General features: G+C 51.5%; 1 protein-coding gene across 1 annotated transcript; it reads left to right on the forward strand.

Annotated features, from left to right (window-relative positions):
• Positions 1–1,439: 1,439 nt before the first annotated feature.
• On the forward strand, positions 1,440–25,721 carry ARMH1 (armadillo like helical domain containing 1). The gene is made up of 11 exons (XM_040977813.1): positions 1,440–1,645; positions 6,248–6,316; positions 7,022–7,188; positions 10,629–10,825; positions 13,256–13,340; positions 24,653–24,778; positions 24,856–24,928; positions 25,034–25,163; positions 25,272–25,349; positions 25,434–25,515; positions 25,603–25,721. The coding sequence occupies exons 1-11, from the start codon at positions 1,440–1,442 to the stop codon at positions 25,719–25,721; spliced, it is 1,332 nt and encodes a 443-aa protein (XP_040833747.1).
• The last annotated feature ends 1,067 nt before the right edge of the window (positions 25,722–26,788 follow it).

Genomic DNA, 26,788 nt, shown 5'->3' on the forward strand with positions numbered 1-26,788 from the left:
GAGCACACTTTCCCTTAGCTGGTCAGCGTAACAGAGGGGTCAGATGTTGTAAAGACCCCCCGAATCTCTGTGACCTTGTGTGGACTGAGTCCTGACATGGGCCTGGCATGTCATCAGGGCCTCTATTAGCTGCTGGCACTGGCAGAGCAACTGAAGGGGCCCGGCACATGCGCTCTGAAAAAATAGACACATTAACTCCCTTGATAGTCTGAATTCTATTATAGTCTAGCCAGGGCCTCCCTGTTCAAGCAGCAGAGGAACAGCCCTAAAAATGTGATTTGCAAACCCAACATGATGGCTAAGTGGCTAAATCCTTACCTTGCATGCGCCAGGATCTCATATGGCTGCTGGTTTGTGTCCCAGGTGCTAAACTTCCCATCCAGCTCCCTGCTTGTGGGCTAGGAAAACAGTAGCGAATGGTCCAAAGCCTGGGGACCCTGGGAGGCCCAGCGGATGCTCCTGGCTTCATATTGGCTCAGTTCCAGCTGGGGCCACTTGGGGGTGAACCAGTGCACAGATCTTTCTTTTTCTCCTCTCTGTAAATCTGCCTTTCCAATAAATAAATCTTTAAAATATAAAAAAGCGTGTGGTTTGCACATAACCACATCCACCCCAAGGCTCACCTCGCCTTCCATCCTGGTCACTAGCAAAGCAAAACTCACCCAAGTGCGGTGGCATAGCAAGCTAATCCTCTACCTGCAGCACCAGCATCCCATGTGGATGCTTGTTTGTGTCCCAACTGCTCCACTTCCAATACTGCTCCCTACTTATAGTCTGGGAAAGCAGCATAGGATGGCTCAAGTTCTTGGGTCCCAGCACCCATATGGGAGACCCAGAGGAAGCTCCTGGCTCCTGACTTCGGATTGGCCCAGTTCTAGCTGTTGTGGCTATCTTAGGAGTGAACCCGCAGATGGGAGATCTCTCATCTCTCTCTTTCTTTCTCTCTCTCTCTCTCTCTCTCTCTCTCTCTCTCTTTCTCTCTCTCCCTCCTCCAACTCCTCCTCCTCTCCCCGTCACTTGTTCTCTCTATAATTCTGCCTTTAAAATAAATCTTAAAAAGAATAAAAATTAAAAAGGGCCTTGCATGCACCGGGAACCCATATGGGTGCCAGTGTGTATCCTGGCTGCTCCATTTCCCATCCAACTCCCTGCCTGTGGCCTGGGAAAGCAGTCGAGGACGGCCCAAGGTCTTGGGAACCTGACCCCCGTGGGAGACCTGAAGGAAGCTTCTGGCTTTGGGTCAGCTGAGCTCCAGCCATTGCAGTCACTTGGGGAATGAATCAGCAGATGGAAAATCTTCCCCTATGTGTATCTACCATTCCAATGAAAAAAATAAATAAATACATCTTAAAAAAAAAAAAGTAGCGGACTTGCATGGTTCTACTGAACAGGTAATCTGTTTTCCCTCTCTCTGTAGCCAACCTCAGGACTGTCTGGTCATGACTTCCACAAAGGAGCAGGCAGCCATCAGCCGGCTCTTGAGTTTTTTGCAGGAGTGGGACAGGGCCGACAGAGTCGCCAGGAGTCACATCCTTGACAGTTTCATCGCCACCAACCAAGGCAAGACTGCCCCGGAACTGGAGCAGGAGTTCTCCCAAGGAGCCAGCCTGTTCCTGGTTCGCCTGACCACGTGGCTCAGAATCATGTATCCTTTGCTGACCAGACATAAACATACATGTCAATAGAGGCAATCTCTGGTAGATCGGTGAGGCAGCTGTCCAGTTGGGAGGGGACAGTGGATACCACAGATGATCCCAAAAGCCAAGCGCTCCCCTGGCTGCTTGTCTCGCTGGCCCCCTGATGCCCTCCCGCTCACGGCAGTCCTTTTGTCACACAAAGCAGGGGCAGACATTCCCCTTTCCCTAGTTTAACTTGGTTTCTGCTCTGCTCGGACCCCCTCGTACTCCCTCAGAGATTTCATTCTCTTTCTCCTCTTTCTTTCCTCTTTTTACCTCGTCACCAGCTCTCCCTGACCCTCAGCATTTGTAAATTGTGGAAATTTCTTCTCCCTTTAAAACGATTCAATGAAATCCATTTCTCAAACCTGGGTTCCCACCTCTCCTTGCTTCCATTCATTCTTCCTCACTCCCCTGGCCCTTACCCACCCACCACCCACACACACTCCTCAGATGCAGAGCTGGTAGTTTTATGATTGCAGTGGCCACCCCGGTCACTGCCTCCGCAGTCCTTCCCCCTGACCCCTTCATGTTCATCCATCCACCCTTCCCGCTTCTGCACGCCTGCCCACTTTCTGGAATAACAGTCTCTCCTGTTTTTCTTTTTTCTTTCTGTCCGTTCCTTCCCTAGCCATCCTTGAGATGTAAGGGTGTTCCTCTGGATTCCATCCCAACCCCCACCCCTGCCGCTCACTCCTTGAGTGAGCTCATGCCTCGTCAGTTGCCAACACATCTTCAGTTTGTGGAGCTCCCAATTTCTCTCTGTTGCAATCAGAGTCCTAGAGCTATGCATGCAGCTACCATGTCCACTCCTGCTCACTTTCCTGGTGAATGAAACAGGGTCACAAGAGAAAGGACATTCGCTCTGAAATGTCCGTGGCAGGGCCCAGTGTGGTGGCCTAGCGACTGAAGTCCTCACCTTGCATGCACCAGGACCCCATATAAACACCAGTTCTAATCCTGGCAGCCCCACTTCCCATCCAGCTCCCTGCTTGTGGCCTGGGAAAGCAGTCAAGGACAGCCCAAAGCCTTGGGACCTTGCACCCACTTGGGAGACCCGGAAGAGACTCCAGGCTCCTGGCTTCAGATTGGCGCAGCTCTGGCTATTGCAGCCACTTGGGGAGTGAATCATCTGATGGAAGATCTTCCTCTCTGTCTCTCTTCCTTTCTGTATATTTTCCTTTCCAAGAAAAATGAAATAAATCTTTAAATTTGTTTTATAAAATAAATCTTTAAATTTATTTTAATAAATCTTTAAATTTTATTTAAATTTTTAAAATAAAATTTTTTTTTGCATGGCAGTCAAAGCTTTGGAACATGTTGAGTTCAAAGCATTGTGCTTAGCGACCCTTGAAGGCAGATGGGGACTGAAGACTGACTGGTGGCCATCAGGTGGACAGTTCAACAATGATGCATAAATTTCTGGATATTCCTCCTCTGTGGACCCACAGCCCTCGCACTGTCTTACTGTATATTTTTAATTGGTTTTTCTTTAACGTTTCTCTCCTCTGTATTCAGCAAGCTCTCTGGGTCTCAGTTTAAACATGACTTTCTTGGGAAGCCCTTTTTGAGGTCTAAGCTAACTCATTTTCCCCTGTTATGCATACCCAGAGCCACAGCCCTTTGCTGTTACTGCCTACCTGCAGTTCCTCTCCCCTCCACCACCCCCTCGGAGTGTAAGCACTGTGAAGGCGGCAGGTGCACCTGCGCGTCCTGTCGCATGGTGCTCTCACACATTTACTGAGTCAAGGAGAAGTGGACCACACGGTTGGCAGCCTCAAGTGGACACGGCTCAGCCATCTTTTTCCTAACATTGAAGTCACTGATAACATCATTATTATTCAGATCTAGGCCTCCAACACAGGCCACAGGAACTACCTCCCGAGTATGTCTCTGAGTTGACCCTAGTGTTTCACACATCAATGTGCATAAAGGAAGCCGAAAATGCAGATGAGCAGCCTAGCTCCCCCACAGCGCTGATGGAACCTGAGGGTAAGTCTTTGGCCCCTGTTTTACTGACTCTGTCGCCTGGTTCACAGATCACACAACAGCGCCTGTGTTCTGGCTCGCGTCCCCACGGATTGGGCACTGACCTTGCCAAGGTCATCAGCAACCTCCTTGCTGCCTAACCAGTATTCTCTTTTCATTACTTGTCTTTGCTTAACATTTTTCATTTGATCATCAGGTGAGGCAAGTGAGGCAGGATCAGACAAATACAGAGCCCAATCCAGTCTTCATTTAAAAATATTGTTTTGGGGCCAGTGCAATAGCTCAACTAGCTAACCCTCCACCTCCGAATGTTAACACCTCATGTGAATGCCAGTTTGTGCTTGTCCCGGCAGCTCCATTTCCCATCTAGCTCCCTGGGACCTCGTACCCACATGGGAGACCCAGAAGAAGCTCCTGGTTCCTGGCTTTGGATCAGCTCAGCTCCAGCTGTTGCAGCTATTTGGGGAGTGAACTAGCAGGTAGAAGATCTTTCTCTGTCTTTCCTTTTCTTTGTGGATCTGCCTTTCAAGTGAAAATAAATAAATATTTTAAATTAAATGAATAAATACAATTGATGTTTTATTCTTCATAGATCTTTATATTACTTTTGACTTTTAAATGTTGCATTGCAATATTGTTTGATGGCTGAGGTTTTTTTTAATACCTCCTTTTAAAAAAAATATTTATTTATTTATTGGAAAGACAAAGTGACAGAGAGAGAGATTATTCACTCACTAATTCATTCCCCAGATGCCCACAATAGCCAGGGCTATATCAGACCAAAGCAGTAAGGCTGGAACTCCTTCTGGCTCTCCCACATGACTGGCAGAGACCCACGTACCTGCGTTATCACCTGCCTCTTTCCTAGGAGCATCAACAGGGAAATGGATCTGCAGTAGAGGTGCCAGGTCTCAAAGCAGCACTCTGTATAAAATGTGAGTGTTCTAAGTGGCAACTTAACCCACTGTACCACAAATGCCAGCCTCTCTTTTGATGCCCTTTAAATTCTGGACCCTAATCCCAGCCCTGCTTGACCGTTGCCTCTTCTTAGTCTCTGCTGTCCTCTGCCTTTTTCCAGTGCTGGTTTCCAGTCCCTGTTGCAGGGTTTCCTCAGATTCTGTGTTCAACTCACCTCTTCCTCATTCATGCAGGGAGGTCATTTGCATGCATAGCTCCACCCCCTTCATTTATCTGTAGGCAGGAGGGCCAGGCGAGCTCAAACTCCCAGTCAGAATGCCCAGGTTCCACCCCTAATTCTTATCAGTTAAGTCTGGCACGTTGGATGTGTCCAAAGCCAAGATGGTGACCACAGGTCACTCTTGAAGTACAGGGAGATGCTGACAGCATCCACCAGAGTGGCATGATGAGGGTTATATGAGACTGTGTGCAATATCCAGCACACTATAAATACTGGTGCTTGATAACTACAGACTAATGCTGTGACAACCCCTGGGCCTAATTACTGGAAATAATAGACCAGAAATCTGTGTATAATGAGCAGCTATGAAAACAAGAACCACCTAGGACAAAAGAGACCAAAGATGACAAATGTTGATCAGCCATGCTGGTAATTGAAGGAACGGGGGAGAATGCGTTGAGGCAGGAATGGGGCCAGGGTTGGGGTGAGCACGCCGGGGCCAGTGCAGGAAGGTGGGGACTCACTGAGGGGACAGCCTGGCCACAGCTATGGCCGCAACAGGCGGGGGGAGCCTGGCTCCAGAGCAAACACTGTTTTTGCAGTAAAGAACCTTTGCTAATGAGCCAATCTGTCTCTACTTCTATTGGCATCCTGGGAACCAGGGTGCAGCAGCGATAATTTGCTTCCCGCCCCCACCCTTCCCCCGACAAAGCACCATTACCTCCAGCCCATTACATTAGCCTTTATCAGTCTTAGAAGCTCTCAGTCATCCTCCATGAGCCACGATCATTTCAGCTAATTTCTTAAGTGTTCTAAGAGCCTGTGATGTGTTATGAGCCTAGTAATTGTTGACTGGGTCCTCTTCTGCAGCTTGATTTCATACCTTGTATCCGAGCAGACGCGTGCTCTGCGTGTTTTATTGCAACCAGGCTTCTCTGCAAAAGCTCACATTAAAAAAAAAAAAAAGAATCACATTAAATACGGAGGTTGTTTGAAATTAGCGTTTAATTGTCCCACCATTTCCTGTTACTCTTATTAAGGAGCCACTCAGGGCTTCCTAGAGAGAATGACCTCCTGTGTGAAGTGTCAGAATTAAAACGAAGCTGGTTTTCTTTTCAGAGAAGTCTAGGAAGGAATCACAAAGTGATAAACAGTGCTGAGACCCAAGGGTGCAGTGGTCATGGCTTGGAGAGGCCCCAGGAGATGGATGCCTCCACCCACTGGCTTTTCTCCACGCACTGTTGCCTCGTGAGCACCACCACCACCTCCCCACCCATTTCTGGCTTCCTAGGGAGTCCATCAGAGCCGAGCTGGCTGACGAGGGAACAGGCCAGCACCCACTGCCTTTCACCTTCAGCTGTGGCCCCTCCGAGGTCATCCCAGGCCCCAGGGATCCCAGCCCAGACCACTGCCCCCAAAGGCTGTTCTTTGACTCAGCCTGCAGCTACATGACTGGCTCGTGCTTGGAGAAGCTTCTGAGGTGCATCAACATCTTCTTGTCAGCCGTGAGCAGGTGAGTTTCCTTGCAGGACAATCCTGGCTCGTGGTGTCCTTGGTGTTTATCCAGCCCCAGTTGCTCCCTCTCTCATCGCCTCTGTTGGCCCACTACCAGCCAGCCATCTTCAGGTTGCAAATCACAGCAACCCTATACTCATCCCGCCTCAGGAGAAAGGAACTTACTGTCTCACTTAAAACTGACAGATTCGTAAGGGTGGAAATGCATATTTCAGGCCCAACTAGACCCTGGGAAGGGGAGCAGGTGGGCAGGTGGGGGGGGTCAGCCCTCCGTCTCCTCCTTTCTCTTCTCCATTCCTCAGTCTGTTCTGTGTGCTGAGGGTCCCAGTGGATAACGCACCTGGCCCTAACCGAGTGCTGCACTCAGAAGGATGACGCACACCTTCACCCGCTCACTTCAAAACCCCCTTACCTGCGAGTGACAGGAAGTGTTCCCCAAGGTGCAGTTACAAGAGTCCGCGGGAATAGAAACTGGAGAGTCAAAAATAATGCATTTCCAAAGTATCGGACTCCAGTATTTCCTACCAAAAAAAAAAAAAAGAAGGAAGAGGAGGAGGAGGAAATAAGGATTTCCAAGCTATTGTGCCACCGTGTGCCCACGCCCGTTTCCCACAGAGGATGTGAAAACAGGGCCTGGGGCATTCCTTAGCCAGGTTCGCACCAAGGAACTAGCAAAGTGCCCTCCTTCTGCCTCTTGGGACAGCAATCGGTACCTGATCGAGTTCCTCGAAGTTGGAGGTGTCCTAACGCTCCTGGAAATCCTCGGGCTGGAGAAGGTCAGGGAGGAGGACAAGAAGGAAGCCATCAGGCTCCTCCAGGTGATTGCGAACTCCGGCAGGAAGTTCAAGGAGCTCATCTGTGAGAGCTACGGTGAGTCCAACGTGCAAGCTGGGTGTCGCGGCCCGGGGCTCCCACGTGGCAGCACCCACCTCCGCTGCACAGACAGCTCCCATGTCCTTTGTCTGCCCAAGAGGCCAATTTTTTTTAAGATTTTTTTTTTTCTTACGTGTACTTATTTTTATTGGGAAAGCAGATTTGTGGAGAGAAGGAGAGACAGAAATGTTACCAGAAATGCTTGGTGGGTTCTTTCCTAGCTTAGTATAGAAATAAAAAGCCGGGAATCTGTTGCAGACAAAAAACGTTTATTTGCGAAGGGACCAGGTGAGCAGGGATGGGAGGGGGAAGGGGAAGCAGCTCCGGAAGAGAAGCCGGGAGGTGGGGTGCCTCTCGAAAGAGGAGAGAGAGAGAGAGAGACACCAAAGGTTTGAGGAAGAGTCTTGGGATTTTAAGCATTCCCTGACCCCTCCTTGTTGGGCGGGGAACCTACAGGTGAGATGTTCCCCATTGGTGGTCTCTTAATTAGTTAGAAAATAGGTGGGCAGGGCCCGGCAGCGTGGCCTAGCGGCTGAAGTCCTCACCTTGAACGCTCCGGGATCCCATCCAGCTCCCTGCTTGTGGCCTGGGAAAGCAGTTGAGGACAGCCCAAAGCCTTGGGACCCTGCACCCATGTGGGAAACCTGGAAGAGGTTCCTGGATCCTGGCTTCGGATCAGCATAGCATCGGCCGTTGCGCTCATGAAGATCTTCCTCTCTGTCTCTCCTCCTCTCTGTATATCTGACTTTCCAATAAAATAAATAAATCTTTAAAAACAAAGAAAAGAAAATAGGTGGGCAATTCTGGCGCCACCCACCTGAAGGTGTGGCCAAGACCTCAGCATGCCTGGATGGTGTCAAGAAAGTTTTTCCATCTGCTGGGTCATTGTTCAAGTACTCTCATCTGCCAGAGCTGAGCTGATCTGAAGCCAGGAGCCAGGAACTTCTAGGCCTCCCATACAGGCACAGGGTTCCCAGGCTGTTGGACCATCCTCCAATGCTTTCCCAGGCCAAAAGCAGGTGGAACAGCCAGGACACAAACCAGTACCCATGTGGGATCCCGGCACATGCAAGGTGAGGATTTAGCCCCTGAGCCGTAGCGCCAGGCCCACAGAAAGCCTTTTATGCAGTAGCTTCAATCATGTTTGTCTTTGTCCTCACCGGAAGACCCAGATGTGTAATTTTCCTGATCCGTTATACATGTAAGTGTTTCAGTAGTGGTTTTTAAAAATATTTCACTCTTCGAAAGAAATGCTCTTTGCTGAATCTATTCAATAAATGCATTAGCAGTTCATTTGTGAAAATGGGTTATGGATAAATATGGAAATCAAATGGAAATAAGATTATGGAACATGTACTACATACTAGGTCTGTGCTAACGTCAAAACACCATTCCTTGGCGAGGAGATGGCAGGCTCCAAATGTGCAAGAGGAGGGCACGGAAACGCCAGTTGCCAGATCCAGTCAGTATATGCTGTGTTGAAGCATTATGTACCTTATGAAAATGTACAATATTACAGACATTTTTTATAGTTTTTATTTGTTTGAAAAGCAGAGAGGGACTCGGCATGGTAGCCTAATTGCTAAATCCCTGCCTTGCACGCACTGGGATCCCAGATAGGCGCCAGTCCATGTCTTGGCTGCTCCACTTCCCATCCAGCTCCCTGCTTGTGGCCTGGGAAAGCCATAAATGATGGCTCATGTCCTGGTGACCCTGCCCCCTACCCCCGTGTGGAAGACCCAGAAGAGGCTCCTGGCTTCGGTTTAGGATCAGCCCAGCTCTGGCCATTTCAGCCCTTTGGGGAATAAACCAGCAGACAAAAGATCTTTCTGTCTCTTCTTCTCTCTGTATATCTGCCTTTCCAATAATAAATAAATACATTTTCTTAAAAAAAAAAAAAAAAGAAAGAAAAGCAGGACAGAGACCGACTGATGGAGACCATCAGTCCATTCATCAACTTCCTAAATGCCCCTAGCCGGGGCTGGGCCAGTCCAAGGCCAGGCGCCCAGGATTCTGTGTGATTCTCCCCTACGGGAAGCAGGGACCCCACTGCCTGCCAGGATGCACACCCGTAGGAAGCCAGGGCCAGAGTGGAGCCAGGGCTTCAACCCCCACAATCTGATGGGGGACTCGGGAATCCCAGGCAGCTTTAACTGCTACATGGAGCATCCAACCTGCCCCATTTTTTTTTTCATTTTTAAAGATTTATTTATTTTTATTGGAAAGTCAGATATACAGAGAGGAGGAAAGACAGAGAGGAAGATCTTCCGTCTGCTAGTTTACTCCCCCAATGGCCGCAATGGCCAGAGCTGAGCCAATCCGAAGCCAGGAGCTCTTCCTGGTCTCCCATGCGGGTGCAGAGTCCAAAAGCTTTCCCAGGCCATCCTCGACTGCTTTCCTAGGCCAGAGGCAGAGAGCTGGATGGGAAGCAGGGCTGTCAGGATTAGAACCAGCGCCCATATTGAATCCTGGCACATTCAAGGCAAGGACCTTAAGCACTACACTATCATGCCAGACCCAATTTTTTTTAAAGATTTATTTATTATTATTATTTTTTATTGGAAAGTCAGATATACAGAGAGGAGGAGAGACAGAGAGGAAGATCTCCCATCCGATGATTCACTCCCCAAGTGAGCGCAACGGCCGATGCTATGCCGATCCGAAGCCAGGAGCCTCTTCTGGGTCTCCCACACAAGTGCAGGGTCCCAAGGCTTTGGGCCGTCCTCGGCTGCTTTCCCAGGCCACAGGCAGGGAGCTGGATGGGAAGTGGGGATGTCGGGATTAGAACCGACGCCCACATGGGATCCTGGTCGTGCAAGGCGAAGACCTTAACCACTGCGCCACCGCGCCGGGCCCATATAGACCCAATTTTTAAAATAGAATACAAAAACTGTTCCAGGCCTGAGAGCTTGCAGGTGAGGAAGGGCCGTGGGCAGCCATCTCTGGATAATCTGTCCAGTGTGCTGACGGGTTCCTGAAGTAAACGCCACCTACCACAGCATTCCCCACCCCTTAGCTCACCCTCACTCTCCCTTCCTCCCCCTTCCTCCCCCATTCTCCTCTGTTTCCAAGGGAGGCCTCTCTGAGCCTCAGTGTGCTCATCCACGAAGTGGGAACAATACTTCCCTCCTCCCAGGATAGTTTCCGGGATTAAATGAGGGGGAATTTGTCAAAACAGTTTGTAAACTGCTGAGGCAAGCAGTTAAAAAAAAAATCCAAATTTCATTTGCACATCTTCTTTGATTTTTAAAATAGTTGTGGCGATGCCATGCTTATGCTGGAACAAAATTGGCAGTTTGGTAAGCGAGCCAATGCAACGTGAGATTCTGACCTGGACTTTAAACAGGCACGTGAGAAAAGATCTTAATTCTACTCAGGTTATGGAACCCGGAGCGGCAAAATCCCTGTTGGAGCCGACGTTTCCTCCCTTTGTGCAGGTGTACGCTCCATCGCAGAGTTTTTGGCCAAATCGAAATCGGAAGAGACCCAAGAGGAAGTGCAGGTTCTGTTGGATTCGTTGGTCCACGGTAACCCCAAGTACCAGAATCAAGTGTACAAGGGGCTGATAGCCCTGCTGCCCTGCACCTCGCCCAAGGCGCAGCAGCTGTCCCTGCAGACTCTGCGGACGGCCCAGGTGAGCCAAGGGCACGCGCCCCCGCAGCCAGGGTTGGCGTGCCATCATGGGCCCCTCCCTCCATCTGTCCACCATTCCATCTGCGCTGCTCCCCAGCAGGCCAAGGCCGGGCAGGGAGTTCCTGCCTCCCAGCCGGTTTGCTTAGGGACCAGAAGGATGTCAGCAACTGAGAAGCTGCAGAGAGGAAGAGGCTGATGAAAGGGCTGCAGGAAAGATGAAAGGGTTGGGTCTGGTAGGGAAGGCAGCGTGCTTGGGTGTGTAGCCAGCATTGTCAGGGAGGCAGAAGAGCCTGTTTGTACCGGCTGGCATGCACTGTCCCCTTCCCTAGTGCCTAGAGAAAGCGTGGGACGGCAGAGCTGGGCAGTGTGACCTTATAGAGACGCCATGCCTGGCAAGGAGGGGACACAGACCACAGAGGGTTAGAGAGGCTTTCAAAGGCGCTCAGCCCAGCAACAGAGGATGGGCTGGGGTGGGGATGGGCGAGGGCATGAAGGCCAAGGGACACCGAGGAATGATGAGGCTAGAATGATGGTGGGTAATGATGGCTGCAGGAGTGGAGGTGGCCAGGTTAGAGAAGTGCTTGTGACACAGAGGGTGTGGGAAGTAGGGAAGGAAAGGGAGAGTGTTGTGGCATAGTAAGCTGAGCCTCTGCCTGAAGTGCCGCATCTTATATGGGCGCCAGTTCAAGTCCCAGCAGTTCTACTTCTAACCCAACTCCCTTCTTGCTAATGGCCTGGGAAAGCAGTTGGAAGATGGCCTAGGGCCTTGGGCACCTGCACCCAGGTGGGAGACCTGGAGGAAGCTCTTGGCTCTTGACTTCTGGCTTCAGACCAGCCCAGCCTTGGCCATCACAGTCATTTGGGGAGTAAACCAGCAGATGAATGATCTCTCTCTCTTTCTCTCTGTCTCATTCTCTTTCTCTCTCTCTCAAACTCTGATTTTCAAATAAAAAAAATGAATGAATCTTAAAAAAAGAAGGAGGGAGGGCCAGCACTGTGACTTAGCAGGCTAATCCTCCACCTTCAAGTGCCAGCATCCCCTATGGGTGCCGGTTCGTGTCCCAGCTACTCCACTTCTGATCCAGATTCCTGATTGTGGCCTGGGAAAGTAGTAGAAAGTGTTCCAAGTCTTTAGGACCCTGCACATCCACGTGGGAGACCCTGAAAAAGCTCCTGGCTTCAGATCAGCTCAGCTCTGGCTGATCCGTTGTAGCCATTAGGGGAGAGAACCAGCAGAGGGAAGATTTTCATCTCTCCTTTTCTCTGCAAATCCGCCTTTCTAATAAATAAATAAATATTTTTGAAAAAATAAAGGGAATGCAGGTGAACACATGGCATTCAGGTGGCAAAGTGGGGTGTGAGCACCTGGAGGCGGACAGTGGGGGTAAAGAGGGGAGCCTGTCTGAGTTGGGGCAAACTGGATTTGATCCAACAAACATGGCAAGTCTTGGTGACTCCAAGGTGCCCGTATGAGGGCCAGACAAGGCCAAGTGCAGAGGATATTATGGTTCTCCTTTTCTATTATTGGTTCATTGATTCAAAAAAGGAAGAGTGAGTCCAAGAGAAATATCCTCCAAGTCCACTCCAAATGCTCATGACAGCTGGGGTGGGGCCAGGCCAAAGCTAGGAGCCAGGGTCACAGGGCGGATCTCTAATGCAGGTGCCAGGGGCTACTGGAGCCACCATCGCTGCCTCCCAGGGCGCACCTTGGCACAGCCCAGACTTGACCTCAGGCACTCCTCTATGGGCTGCGGGCATCGCAAATACCATTACTGCCCAACCCCTTGCCCACCCCTGCTTCATTTTTTAAAAGAACATTAGATTCAGACCCACACCTCTCCCTCCATGGAACCTGAGATGGCTCTCAGATGGCCCTGAGTGGTGGTACCTTTTGTCTCTAAGCTCCCTGCACGGTTCTGGTTCCCACTGAGGATAGTTAGACCCTCTATGCCCACGGGCAGCCCGGCCAAGGCTGATGGGAAGCTTTACTGCACTGTGGGAAGGAGCAGCGGGGAGGAGCCTGGCTCGGTGTTGGTTAGGTCAGACAGGAATGAGTGTGAGGGTGTGCAGTGCCAAGATGCCCAGACACAAGGAAATGTGTGAGGCGCTAGGAAAGAGGGGCTACCTGATGGGATGAGTGACCTAAAATGATTGTGGGAGCTGGCATGAGGCGTACACCTCTTTGCGCCTAATCACCAGAACTTTGTCCCTGCACCTCAAGCAGGGGGACAGCTCAGCTCAACCTCATTCCTCCTGAGCTGGTGGCCTCAGCGACAAACTCAGCAACCCATCTCAGCCCCAGCTCTCCATGGCGAACGCCAGAGACCCACAGCTGGCCACTGTCCCTGAGTCCTCCCCCAGGCACCAGGCCTTCGGGAATTCGGTGCTTCCACTGGAGGGTAACCACTGGCCGTGTTGTCTCCCTCCCCAGTCAGTCATCGGAACCATCCACCCCAGCATCGTGGAGTGTGTGCTGATGGTGCTGGGGACCATGCACCTGGAGGTCCAGTATGAAGGTAAGGAGCTCCGCTCAGATGGGCAGGGTGGCAGGGAGAACCAGGAGCAGGGGGTGATGGCTCCAGCGCTTGGGAGCCACCCATATGGGAGACCCAGATGTGGGCTTCCAGCTGCTGAGGGCAGATGAGGAGTGAAGTGAATTAGTGGTCAGAAGATTCATTCTCTCTCTCTCACAACCAATATTCTAAGATATGAGTCTTTGTCACAAAGCAACTTGTTGAGCGCCCTGGCGGACACAAGGTGGCGCCCCATCAGCGACTGAGTCATACTGCGATTCAGATCCACCCCTTCCAGCCTTAGCTGAGCATCAGCCTGCCTGCTGCTTCCCTTCCAAGGCCAAGTCAGCCCCGGGGGAGGTCCTTCTTCCAATACACTGAGTTGGGCAAGCACCGTATTGATCAGCTTTCATTCACCGAGTGCCCCTGCATACCAACCAAGTTTCCAGCCATCATTTCATCTCATTCTCCCAGTAGCTGATGCCTGTTATGCTTTCAGAGGTTGGAAGGAATGCATGGTGGACAAGCGAGAGAACACGCAAGCACAGAGAGGTTAAGGAGACCTCCCGAGGTCACACAGCTTGCTGGATCCAAACAGGATCCGTGTGATGCCAAAGCTCAGCTCGGCACATTCCGCACGTGGCGGCTGTTTAAAGGGATAGCCTCACCTTCCCTCTTGCTCCAGCGGTTCAGAGGAGGGTGGTGTGCAATGAAGGAAGGGCCCGCTGAGAAGGTGGCACTGCAACCGAGCCCTACAGTGAGGATCAGGATTTGGGGAAATGAAAAGAAGTGGAAAAGGGGTTAGACACGGAAGTGGCAGGCGTCTGGAGAGTGATTTCTGGCCAGGAGTGTTTGGAGGAGGCAGGGTTCATACCTGTGTCACCGGCAACATGATCAGGCCTGTGAGCATGTGTGTGTGTGTGTGTGTGTGTGTGTGTGTGTGTGTGTGTAACTCCCACAACTATGGAGACTGCAGTTCTAAAGCTTAACGCTTCAAAACTCGGCCGAGCCAGTGATGGAGCCAGGGCAGAGCTCCCAGGGAAAGATGGCAGAGCTGGTGCCCTGGCAGTGGAGTCAGGTGAGGCAGCTTAGTGAAGCAGCCCCAAGGAAACTAGACTGGTGCTGCTGACACCTGCCTGCCCCGGCCCAAGCCTCCATGTGGCGGACGTGCCTGCTCCGACCCACTGGTGGCTTCCCAGCTCTGGGTTCCATTATGCACAGAAAGCCCCAGAGTTGAAACTGTGCCCGGCATCCTGCAGGCCTGGCCTGGTACCAAGTCCCACTGGAGCAGACAACGAGCACACGCATCAGCTCATGTCATGCGTCCCAAACTCATAACAGGTGTTCAGGAAATGTCTATGGATTGAACAAATTTTTCTTTTTCTTTTTTTTTTTTTTCTTTTCTTTTTTCTCTTTTTTTTTTTTTTTTTAGCAAGGCATTGCAAAGTAGTCTTCTAGTAACTTTGGGTGTAATAGAGGACGTGAATGCCGTGGTCGTCCATCGGGGGCACTGTGTCACGGGAGCTGTTATAGGGCTGCGAGTCCCAGGCAGGGAACCCGAGAGCTGAAGGATCTTAAATGTGGCCCTAATGGTGGCGGCTGCAGACTATCAGAGGTGAACTTTCAGAAAAACCCGAATTACAAATCCAAGGTGGAACCGCGCCCGACGCCGTCAACTGAGAAAGCCCCCAGCCTAGGCAGCTAGAGCAGGTGGCACGGCGGGAGGGGCCGACCTCGGAAGGGCAGGGAGCGTTTGCTGTGTGTTTGACCACGTCCAAGTTGAGTGTCAGTGGATGCTGGTGTGTCCCTCTTGAGAGGCTCGTAGCAAGTTGAGTTCTCTGGGAAGGGCAGGGCTTGGAGGGCCTTAGGGCACCTTCTGGGGCTTGACTTTGTGGGGTCCCTGGGGAGGAATCAGCTGGTGGCCTCCCCGACCCCGAGCTTCGTCTCACCAAGCTGCCTCCCGACATTGTCTGCCTTCCTTCCCACCACAGCATGTCCCTGTTCCTGCCACAGGCCACCTCTTCTACACTTTGCGCAAGCACATCCCCTTCACGGCCCCTCTCCTGTGGGTAGCCTCACCCTTTCCCTCTGGCGGAGGGTGGGGGGGTGGGGAGGCCAGTGCGTCTGCCCTGAACCTGTGCAGGCTCCCTTGTCACTCTCCCCTATCCAGTACAGGCCGACACTGCTTACAGAGCATTCGCGTTGTGTCAGGTAGCATTAGCAAGCGGGAGATGGCTGAAGCACATGGCGGGTGGGCACTGCGGGGGCCGTGGGTTAAGCTGCTGCTCGTAAGGTATGGGAGCAGGGTTCCAGTCCCATTTCAAATCTCCACTTCTGATTTAGCTTTGTGCGAATGTTCCTGGAAAAGCAGCAGGAGGTGGTCCTCAGTGTTTGGAGTCCTGCCACCCAGGTGAGAGACCCAGGTGGAATTCTAAGCTCCTGACGTCAGCCTGTCACCCTGGCTCAGTCCTGGAAGATTTCTCTCTCTCTCTCTCTCTCTCTCTCTTTCTCTCTCTCTGCCTTTAAAGTAAATAACTTTTAACATTTTTTTAGGGTCTGTACAATAGCCCAGTGGCTAAGGTCCTTGCCTTGCATACACTGGATTCCCATATAGGCAATGGTTCTAATCCTGGCTGCCCTGCCTCCCATCCAGCTCCCTGCTTGTGGCCTGGGAAAGCAGTGGAGGATGGCCCAAAGCCCTGGAACCCTGTATACCCATGTGGGAGATCTGGAAGAGGCTCCAGGCTCCAGGCTCCTGGCTTCGGGTCAGTGCAGCTCTGGCCATTGCTGCCAATTGGGGAGTGAGTCAATGAACAGAAGATCTTCCTTTCTGTCTCTCCTCCTCTCTGCATATCTGAGCTTCCAATAAGAATAAATCTTTGAAATAAATAAATCTTTTTTTAAAAAGTGTCAACAGAGATTAAGAAAGTTTTTTTTTTCCCCAAGGGGCAGATTTACAGAGAGAGACCGGGGTGTCTTCTATTTATTAGTTTGCTCCCCAGATGGCTGCAGTGGCCAGAGCTGAGCTTATCTGAAGCCAGGAGCTTCTTCCAAGCCTTCTACATGGGTGCAGGAACCCAAGAATCTGAGTCATCTTCCACTGCTTTCCCAGGCTACAAGTAGGGAGTGGGATTAGAAATGGATCAGCTGGGATTGGAACTAGGCTCCTTATGGGATGCCACCTCTGAAGACAGAGTATGAGGTTGCTAAGCCACCATGTTGACCCAAAAAGTAAAAAGACTTTTTTTAAAGTAGCATCCAGGGAGTTTTACCCTAGCAGTTTGGATGCTGGCTGGAATGCCCACTTCCCACATCAGAGTGCCTTGGTTCAAGCCCAGTGCAGCTCTGCTAAGGCAGACTTTGGGAGGCAAATTCTCTCATATGGGAGAATCAGGCCATACCCCTGGCTCCCAATTTGGACCCAGCCCAGCTCTGGCTGTTGAAGCATTTGAAGGGTAGAACTGTAGATAGGAACTTCTTCCAGGTCTCCCATGTGGGTGCAGGGACTGAACCACTTGGGCCATCTTCTGCTTTCCAGGCACATCAGCAGGGAGCTGGATTGGAAGTGGAATAGCCCAGTCTCTAACGGGTGCTTGTCCAGGCCCCACATGGGTCAGCAACCCTGGCAAACAGGCCTCTCCTCATGGGGCATTTCAGAGAAGTTTCTTGAACTGACACCCCTGTGAGATGCCGGCACCGCAGGCTTTCCCTGTCACCCCCCAGCACTGGCCCACAGACAGGTCCTGGGGCCCCAGCCGATGGATGTGTCAGACCCACAAGGCAGGTGGCAGTGGCTCGAAGTCTGTCCCAGAGGCATGGGCCTCTCTCTCTTGCCCCACTTTCCCAGGTATGCTCATGTGGCTTCCTGAGGTGTGTGTTTCCACCAGAGCATGGCTCACGGAGTCATTGCCCCGGCCCCTGTGCTGGTGGCACCGGAGGAGGCTGCAAGTCCAGGCTGCTCGGCTTCTGATCCAGCTTCCTGCAGGTGCTCGTGCTGGGAGAGAGGCAGTGGTTGATCGCTTCAGATGATGGGCTCCCACTTCATTCAAGTCCCTGAGCCAGAAGCAGGGAAGCTGTTTGCATCTGACCCACAGTCCCCTGGGAGGTGATGCGTGTCTACTGTTGTATGGTTACACCGCCCCCTGCTGGTTCTTCTCTTGGCAGCAGGAGTAACCAGGGCAAGGGGCCTGGTGCTCCCCCGTCCCCTCATTTCTCAGGTGCTTTACCACATAATTAAGATTTCAGAGTTGCTTTTCATGATGGCCCCAGTTACCACCAGGAAAACCAAAGTCAAGATTAAGGGAGGGTGCTTCCTGCCTAGAATTTATCCTCATTTCTAATTGCTTAGAAGTAAAGAAAAAAAAAAAAACCAGCTTCCTCGCCCCAGAGAATGACTGTTCCAGGAATGGAATGTTCTAGGAATGGAACAGGGACCCCCAGCAGGCAGGGACTAAACTGGCGCTGGTCTGGTGGTCTCCAGCCACAGGGGGAGCTGCTGCTGAGCTTCTCCTCCCTGCTGGGGAGAAATCTCAAAGCCAAACTTTCTTTTTTTTTTTTTTTAAGATTTTTTTTTTTTTTTATTGGAAAGGCAGATATACAGAGAGGAGGAGAGACAAAGAGGAAGATCTTCTGTCTGATGATTCACTCCCCAAGCAGCTGCAATGGCTGGAGCTGAGCCAACCCAAAACCGGGATCCAGGAGCTTCTTCCAGGCTGTCCTCAACTGCTTTCCCAAGGCCACAGGCAGGGAGCTGGATGGGAAGCGGGGCCACCAGGATTAAAACTGGTGCCCGCATGGGATCCCAATGCATTCAAGGCGAGAACTTTAACCACTACGCTATGGTGCTAGGCTCAAAACCAAACTTTCTTAGAAGAAATTAATACATTCGGGGTCTGGCACAGTGGCCTAGCAGCTAAACTGCTCACCTTGAATGCACCAGGATCCCATATAGGTGCCGGTTCTGATCCTGGCAGCCCTGCTTCCAGCTCCCTGCTTGTGGCCTGGGAAAGCAGTCAAGGATGGTCCAAAGCCTTGGGACCCTGCACTCGCTTGGGAAACCTGGAAGAAGTCCCTGGCTCCTGGTTTTGGATAGGCTCGGACAGCTCTGGCCATTTTGGTCACTTAAGGAGTGAATCCTCTCTGTCTCTCTTTCTCTCTGTATATCTGCCTTTCCAATAAAAATAAATCTTAAAAAAGAAAGAAATGAATGCATTCTGCTGGGAAACTGAAGTGTGTGTGTGTGTGTGTGTGTGTGTGTGTGTGTGTGTGTAAATATGTTAGTATCTCTTAAAATAAGCTAGTACCTTGGGGACATAAAAATTACTAGGGATGACTTAATTAGAAGCAGACTAATTCACTGTAAAGTAATTTGCCAAATGCGTGCCTGCCGAAAATCAATTGGCCAAATGACCAAGTTGCTGAGTGGCCGATTTACCAAATTGTCAATGTACTGAATACGTGTTTTCTGTAAATACGCGTGAAGTGGCTAACAGTTCACAATGGTTGTAAGAGCGGGGCCTGCGGGAAGAGAGAGAAGCACCAATTCCAGCGTTCCCCAGGGTTTCTGCTCCTCCCTGCACACGCCTCAGGCCTCCTCCCTGCCCCAGTCGGCCCCTGGGTCTCCTTCTCCCTGCCCCACTTCCCGTGCCCTCAGAGCAGATGCCTGGGCTGTCCATCCAAGTGACCCACAACAGGTGCCCCCGTGGTCCCTCTGCCTCCCACCTCCAATCTGCCTAGAGCTCGGGCGGAGACAATTGTTCAAATGAAGGACGATGACATGAAGACGCAATGCGAGCCATCATGTTCAGATTGTGCCTGCACCTTCAGAAGGCAGTTGATCCGAGTGAGTTACCTCTTGCTATAGAAAACTTAGCAGCTCAAAGTGACAGACTTGTATCACCTCCCAGACGCAAACAGCTTCCCTGCTTCTGGCTCAGGCACTTGGATGAAGTGGGAGCCCATCATCTGAAGCCTTCAGCCGCTGCCTCTCTCCCAGCACGAGCACCTGCGGGAAGCTGGATCAGAAGCCGAGCAGCCTAGACGCCAAGAGATGAGGGATGCTCGCGCTGCCCCTCCCCCCCAGTGGTGATTCAACCGCCAGGCCAAGTGCCCACCTGCTCATACCTTTTCTGATTCAACAAGGATGAGCACCAGGTGACAAATGAGGCAGCGCTTACGCTGCCCAGGAGTCTCATCATAGCAACAGTACCAGCAGCACTGCAGCCTGGTCACTGTGGCACCAGCTGCCCAGGGACCATGGACCTGGTGCTCTTCCCGCCTCTCCCACCATCCCACAGCTCAGTGGGAAGCGGCAGGAAGCCACCATGCAGCACCATTAATAACCTCTCCAAGCCCTGAAGCCAGTGGGAAAGCTGTGGGTGAAGGCCAGGCAGGTGGGCTTCTGTGCCCACTGCCTGTGTCCCCACCACCACACAGCCCTGTCCGTCTGGGGTAAAGGAATGGGAGTCTCTTAGCTTTCACTGGTGTGGGGATGCAGGCTAATCCTAAGGGCGGACACCATCACGAATATTACAGGAAAACTCGAAAAATGTTCGCCAAGCTTTGCAGCTTCACAGGTTCGAAACATGCTACTCGATCTCATTTGCTTTTCTTTTTTATGAAGATTTGTATATTCATTTGAAACCCAGAGGTGGATCTTCCAACCACTGGTTCACTTCACAAGTGCCCCCAGCACCCCGGGGTAGGCCAGGTTGAAGCAAGGAACCAGGAAATTCCATTTGGGTCTCCCACATGAGCGGGCTGTCTCCCATTGCCTCGCAGGCGCGTTAGCAGGGAGCTGGGTCGGAAGATGAGCGTAGCCAGGACTGGAACTGGCACTCCTACGCAGGATGTGGGCGTCCCACACTGCACACATCGTCTACACACACAAGATGTCAACTCTCGCCTCCTGGAACCCGCGCCTTTGCCTCGCTCTCCCGAGCTAACACAGCAGCCTCGCCTGCTGAACAAGAGGCCATCTGTCTAGTGTGACTTTGCTGGATAGCAGGCATGGAGCTCTGTGTCACCTACAAATGTCCTCTTTTGCAAAATTTGCAGTTTATAAAAAAATGCATTACTTCCTTAAGATTATAGAAGCATTCAGGGCCCAGCAGAGTGGCCTAGTGGCTAAACTCCTTGCCTTGCACATGCTGAGATCTCATGTGGATGCCAGTTCTAATCCCGGCAGCCCTGCTTCCCATCCAGCTCCCTGCCTGTGGCCTGGGAAGGCAGTTGAGGACAGCCCAAAGCCTTGGGACCCTGCACCCGCATGGGAGACCAGGAAGAAGCTCCGGGTTCCTGACTTCGGATCGGCATAGCATCGGCCGTTGCGCTCACTTGGGGAGTGAATCATCAGATGGAAGATCTTCCTCTCTGTCTCTCCTCCTCTCTGTATATCTGACTTTCCAATAAATAAATAAATCTTAAAAACAAAACAAAACAAAACAAAACACACAATTGGAGCCAGACATTCCCACAGGCGCCTGCTGAAAAGGAAGCATGGCTGTGTGGACTGCAATTCTCCGGTATGGCCACTAGATGGCAGTTTCTTCCTTCTTTCACAGATTTATTTTTATTGGAAAGTCAGACATACAGAGGAGGAGAGGCAGAAAGATCTTCTGTTCAATGGTTCACTTCCCCAAGTGGCCACAACAACCAAAGCTGAGCCAATCCAAAGCCAGGAGCTTCTTCCAGGTCTTCCATGCTGGTGCAGGATCCCAAGGCTTTGGGCCGTCCTTGACTGCTTTCCCAGGCCACAAACAGGGAGCTGGACGAGAAATGGAGCATCCAAGACATGAACCAGCACCCATATGGGATTCCAGTACATGCAACACAAGAATTTAGCCACTAGACTATTGCACCAGGTCCCCTTCCTTCCTTCCTCCCTTCCTCCCTCCTCTCTTTTTCTTTCTTTCTTTCTTTCTTTCTTTCTTTCTTTCCTTCTTCTCTTTCTTTTCTTTTCTTTTCTTTTCTTTTCTTTTCTTTTCTTTTCTTTTCTTTTCTTCTTTCTTCAACTGAGACCCTTCTGCATTCCAGACCCAGGTCCCCATTTGTATGCTGAATGTCCCCCTTGCACCCCACCAACACATTCCGAATGGGGTCCTAGTATCCCAGCTCCACACCTTCCCTTCTCCAGCAGCCCACCAGTGTGTGTGAAGCTGAATGTGGGTGATGGACTGAGCCCAACCCTGCAACTGGCTAATACACACAGGAATCAGATCTGGGGTCACCTCTGGCAAGGTTTCTTTGGGGAACCCACTGGACTAATGGACTCAGAATTCCAACCATGATAGAAATTGCAGGATCTGTGGTCTGAATATGAAGTTCATGTGTCAGAACTGGGCCTCCTCAGTGTCTGCGGCCTGTGTGGTGGATGGCATGCCCAGATGCTCATGGGAGACATGTCAGCCAGTTCACTGAGGAAATCTAGTGCCATGGAGGGCAGAAGAAATTGGACAGCTCTCCTGGTCAGGCTTTGATAGCGAGTATCTGGATGAATCGAGACTCTAAGGGGGACTGTCAGTAAATGGCCCTTGAAGCAATGAAATCAACAGCATCTCAGAACTCTTGAAGCCATTTAAGCAGAACCCTCAGAACATGCTCCACATCGGGGACCCTGGGGTGACATCAGATGGCTGTCTTCTATCCCTAGGTACTGATGCCATTGGGCTGCTGGGAGTGGCCTCTCTCCTCTCCCCGCTTTCCAGATACAGGAATAAAAAAGATTGGAGGCATTTGTCTCATCCACTTTCACCCATTCCTCGACCCTAATTGATGGTCCACATGGGCATACATCCTTCTCAACCATGTAAACATCATAAAAATAAAATGAATTTATTATTAAAAAATATTTTTATTGGAAAGGCAGATTTAACATTGAGAAGAAGAAACAAAGTGAGAAAGATCTTACTTCTGCAGGTTCACTCCCCAGATAGTGACAATAGCTGGAGCTGGGTTGATCTGAAGCCAGGAACCAGGAACTTCTTCCAAGTATCCCACATGGGCGCAGCGTCACAAGGACTTGGATCACCTTCCATTGCTTTCCCAGCCACAAACAGAGAGCAGGAGGGGACGTGGAGCCATTGCAACTTGGACTGGCATCCAGATGGATGGCAGTGCCACAGACAGAGGCTTAGCCCCCTGCGCCACAGCACCAGCCCCACATATGTCATCTCAACAGTTAAAGAAAATGCTCTTGAACCCAGACCCTTCCATGTGGGATGTGAGCAGCTTCAGCAACATCCTGTTAGGTCAGTGGCCTGTCCCTTTTAAAAGGCTCTCCTGGGGCTGGCTTGGTGCCGTGTGCTGTGCAGCGTCCCATGTGAGTACCAGTTCGTCTTGGCTGCTCCATTGCAGCTCCTGATCTAGCTCCCTGTTTATGGTCTAGAAAAGCAGCCAGTAATGGTTCGAGTCCTTGGGACCCACGTGGGTGACCTAGAAGAAGTCCCTGACTCCTGGCTTCAGATCAGCCCAGCTCTGGCTGTTGTGGCCATTTGAAGCGTGAACCAGCAGGTGGAGGACCTTCACTCTCTCTTTCCTTCTCTCTCTATAAAATCTGCCTTTCAAAAATATAATAAATATTTTAGGGCCCAGCGCAATAGCGTAGCGATTAAAGTCCTCGCCTTAAACGTGCCCAGGATCCCATATGGTCACGGGTTCTAATCCTACCAGCCCTGCTTCCCACCTTTCCCTGCTTGTGGCCTGGGAAAGCAGTCAAGGAAGACTCAAAGCTTTGGGACCCTGCACCCGTGTGGGAGACCTGGAAGAGGCTCCAGGCTCCTGGCTTTGGGTTGTCTCAGCTCCAGCCGTTGCGGCTGTTTGGGGAGTGAACTATCAGATGGAAGATCTTCCTCTCTGTCCTTCCTCCTCTCTGTATATCCACCTTTCCCTTTCCCATAAAAATAAATAAATCTTTAATATATATATGATAAATATTTTAAAGATGGCTAGCTTAATAAATAAAGGAGATCTCTCTTCCAATAGTCTGTTATGTCACATACATGCCTTTGATGTGCTGTTTGGCCCTGCCTCGGCAAAGCTGAAAACACAAAAACAAACTTGTACAGGGTCAGGCATTTGGGGTGGCATGTTGGAGCAGCTGGATTCCCAGCTGCAGCTTCTCACTCCTGCTTCCAGCTAGCACGGACCCACAGAGGCCACGGTGATGGCTGTGGTCAGGGCTTCTTGTCACCCAGCACCCAGTGGGAGATCCGATTGTGCTGTGGCTCCTGGCTGGGCCCTGGCCCTAGCACCACAGGCTTTGTGGACTGAACCAGCAGGTGGATCTCTCTCTTTCTCTTCCTCTTGTATTTGTGCCTATGTCTTTCCCTTTACTTCTCAAGTAAAACTTTAAAAAAAAGAAAGAAAGAAAAAAGAAAAAACTTCCAGCCCATCTTAGAACAGCCTTCTCCCTAAGAACTCTGCAGAGCTGAGCCAGGGTCAAACTTTTGTTCCCGCATCCCAGCCTCTCCTGCTCCCACTGGCCCCTGTGTGCATCCCAGCAAACGGGCCTCTCCCGGTGTTCTCACTGGATGTTTCACTCAGCAGCAAGGAAGCAGGTGGTCAGTCTTCATTGTTCAGACATTCCTGGTATAATTCCCACGTGTGGGCCCAGCGCAGTGGTCTAGCAGCTAAAGTTCTCGTCTTGAACGCACAGGGATCCCATATGGGGCACCAGTTCTAATCCTGGTGGTCCCGCTTCCCATCCAGTTCCCTGCTTGTGGCCTGGGAAAACAGCTGAGGACGGCCCAAAGCCTTGGGATCCTGCATCCATGTGGGAGACCCAGAACAGGTTCCTGGCTCCTAGCTTCATATAGGTGCAGCACCAGCCACTGCAGTCACTTGGGAAGTGCATGATTGGAGGGAAGATCTTCCTCTGTCGCTCCCTCTCTCTGTATATCTGACTTTACCATAAAAATAAAATAAATCTTAAAAAACAAAATAACTCCCACGTGTCTGCACTGCTGGGATGCAAATGAGCTAAGCAAGGGAATAAAAACCTTCCCCAAATCCTGGGATGCAAAAGAGAGAAGCTACGGTTGCTGTGGGTCACGCCTTCCAGTCTCCCTGGAGATATCCATCCGTCCCTACTCCGGGGAAGCCCGGATGCCCATCAGCAGGCTACCATCCAGCCCTTTTCCTCTCCCCTTGCTCCCCACGAGCACAAAGCTGAGGTGTGTGCCGGGTGCCAGGCTGGCAACAGGGCCAAGGAAGGGTGAGTGGAGGCACAGGGCACAGCGACGCGACAGGGCATCGCGGGGGTGTGAGGGGAGCCCCAGGCCTCAGCAGCGTCTCTGCTCCCCTCCACCCTCCCTCAGCGATTGAGCTCATCAAGGACCTGGTGGATTACGACCACGTGCGCCTGCCTCTGCTCCAGGGCCTCGTGGCACTGCTGACGCCGTCGGTCAAGGAGACCTCCAAGCTGCAGCACAAGATCCTCATGGGTAAGGCGATGCCATGCCGGAAAAGGAGGTCCCCACTCCCACCCCCGGGCTCATGATTGCCGCACGCTCGCCCACAGACACCTCGGTGCTGCCGCTTACCATTCACCTGCCCATGTTTCTGCAGCAGGCCGCGGCCGCCAAGACCATAGGGTAGGCAAGCAGCAACTGCGGCGGCGGAGGGAGTGGCCGGGCGGGCGGGCGGGCGGACTAGGGGAGCCCCAGGACTTCGCCCCAGCCCTGGATCCCTGGCCCCAGGGTCCTGGCTCGCCGCGACTTAAGGGTTGCGGAGGAACTCCTGCATCTGCACGTGGTGCATAGCCTGATGACGGCCATGGGCAACATGGACCACAGCAACAGCCAGCGGCTGGCAAGCCTCACGCTGCAGGTGCACACCTGGCCGGGTGACAGCGATGTGCGGGGAGAGGGGCGCGGCGCCCGGGCGGCCACGGCCCACGCCCCACGCCCCACGCCTTCCCTCCCGTGCACCCCGCAGTTCTTCGTGCAGACATTCCCGGTGGTGGAGGAGCTCGCGCGCCGCTCCATGGGGGAGGACCTCTACCAGCTCTTCAGCGTAAGTTCCTGGCCACCTGCCCTGCCCTGCCCACCTCCCTGTCCACAGACCATCCCTCAGGACTTCCTTTGGGCGTGTCCTCAGAGCAACCCGGAGAACTTGTATCTGCAAATGGACAACGTCCAGGCAGACATCTTAGCGTCCAACAAGGTCAACGTTCCCAAAGGTAAGCGGGCGCGCTGAGACACCTGAAGACACCCACATACACACTCCCAGAGCGCAGCGCTCGCTCACGCTCCGGTTCTGCCTGCAGCCATGCGCCTCTGCAGCATCTCCAAGAGCAACTCGAGCTTGCTCTTTGGCCCCGAGGGCTCGGACCACGTGGCCAGCTGCCCTGACTTGGAAGAGGAAGATAAGGAACAGAAGAAGTGACAGAGGCAATGTGGGAGAGAAGAGATGTGACCATGGCTTAGTAAAAATTCAAAGTTACAGAAAGTTCGAACAATACAGTTAAGTATCTGTACCCCCAAATACATCCTTTGACTCACATGTCTTCTGTGTGGTTGTTTGAAAGTTTCAGAAATTGGGCCCGGCACCGTGGTCCAGTGGCTAATGACCTTGCCTTGAATGCCCGGGATCCATATAGGTGCCAGTTCTAATCCTGGCAGCTCCACTTCCCATCCAGCTTGTGGCCTGGGAAAGCAGTCAAGGACAACCCAAAGCCTTGGAATCCTGCACCCGTGTGGGAGACCTGGAGGACATTCCTGACTCCTGGCTTCAGATCGTCACAGCACGGGCCGTTGGGCTCACTTGAGGAGTGAACCGGCCAGAAGATCTTCCTCTCTGTCTCTCCTCCTCTCTGTATATCTGACTTTGTGGTGAAAATAAATCTTTTTTAAAAAAAATTTTTTTAAAGAAAGTTTCAGAAATCATAAACCAAATGCTTCAACTCTTTGACAAGGAATAAGGATATTCCACATAACGACGTCACTTTTTTTAAATTAAGGGTTCACTTTCATTTATCTGAGAGACAGGATATTTCTATCAACTGCTTTACTTTCCAAAACTATACCACTTTTTAAAAAAGATTTCTTTATTTGATAAGCAGAATATCAAAACACAGAGACAGATTTTCCATCCTCCAGTTCACTCCCCAGATGGCCCCAAGTGGCCAGGTTGGGCAAGCTAAGCCAGAGGCTGGTACTCTAGTTTCCCCGCTCCAGTTGCAGCAGGCGTCTCCATACTGCAACTGGCATTGGGTTAATGCGTGTCCCACACAGCAGCTAAGCCTACTGCACCACAATGCCAATTGCAACCTTCATGCTGTGACTAAACACTAAGCTCCAAATATGCCCTCACCCCAATCCCTAAAAGCTATGAATATGTTGTCTGACATAAGAACTTCGCTGGCATGATTCATGACCTGTAATGGACGGGAACAGGGAAGGGGGGGTCCCAAGCTAACATAACAGGGGCAAGAAGTCAGAATGGTGGGAACA

Source organism: Ochotona curzoniae, unplaced genomic scaffold, assembly GCF_017591425.1.
Source record: "Ochotona curzoniae isolate NIBS_2020 unplaced genomic scaffold, NIBS_Ocur_1.0 contig_2855, whole genome shotgun sequence".
NCBI lineage: Eukaryota > Metazoa > Chordata > Mammalia > Lagomorpha > Ochotonidae > Ochotona > Ochotona curzoniae.

What these genes read in the sequence shown, in the direction of transcription:
- ARMH1 (XM_040977813.1), top strand. Translation starts at nt 1,440, where the DNA reads ATGACTTCCACAAAGGAGCAGGCAGCCATCAGCCGGCTCTTGAGTTTT. An exon ending in CCTGGAGGTCCAGTATGAAG is followed by an intron (nt 13,341 to 24,652) that starts GTAAGGAGCTCC and finishes ACCCTCCCTCAG; the next exon opens with CGATTGAGCTCATCAAGGAC. An exon ending in TGGCAAGCCTCACGCTGCAG is followed by an intron (nt 25,164 to 25,271) that starts GTGCACACCTGG and finishes TGCACCCCGCAG; the next exon opens with TTCTTCGTGCAGACATTCCC.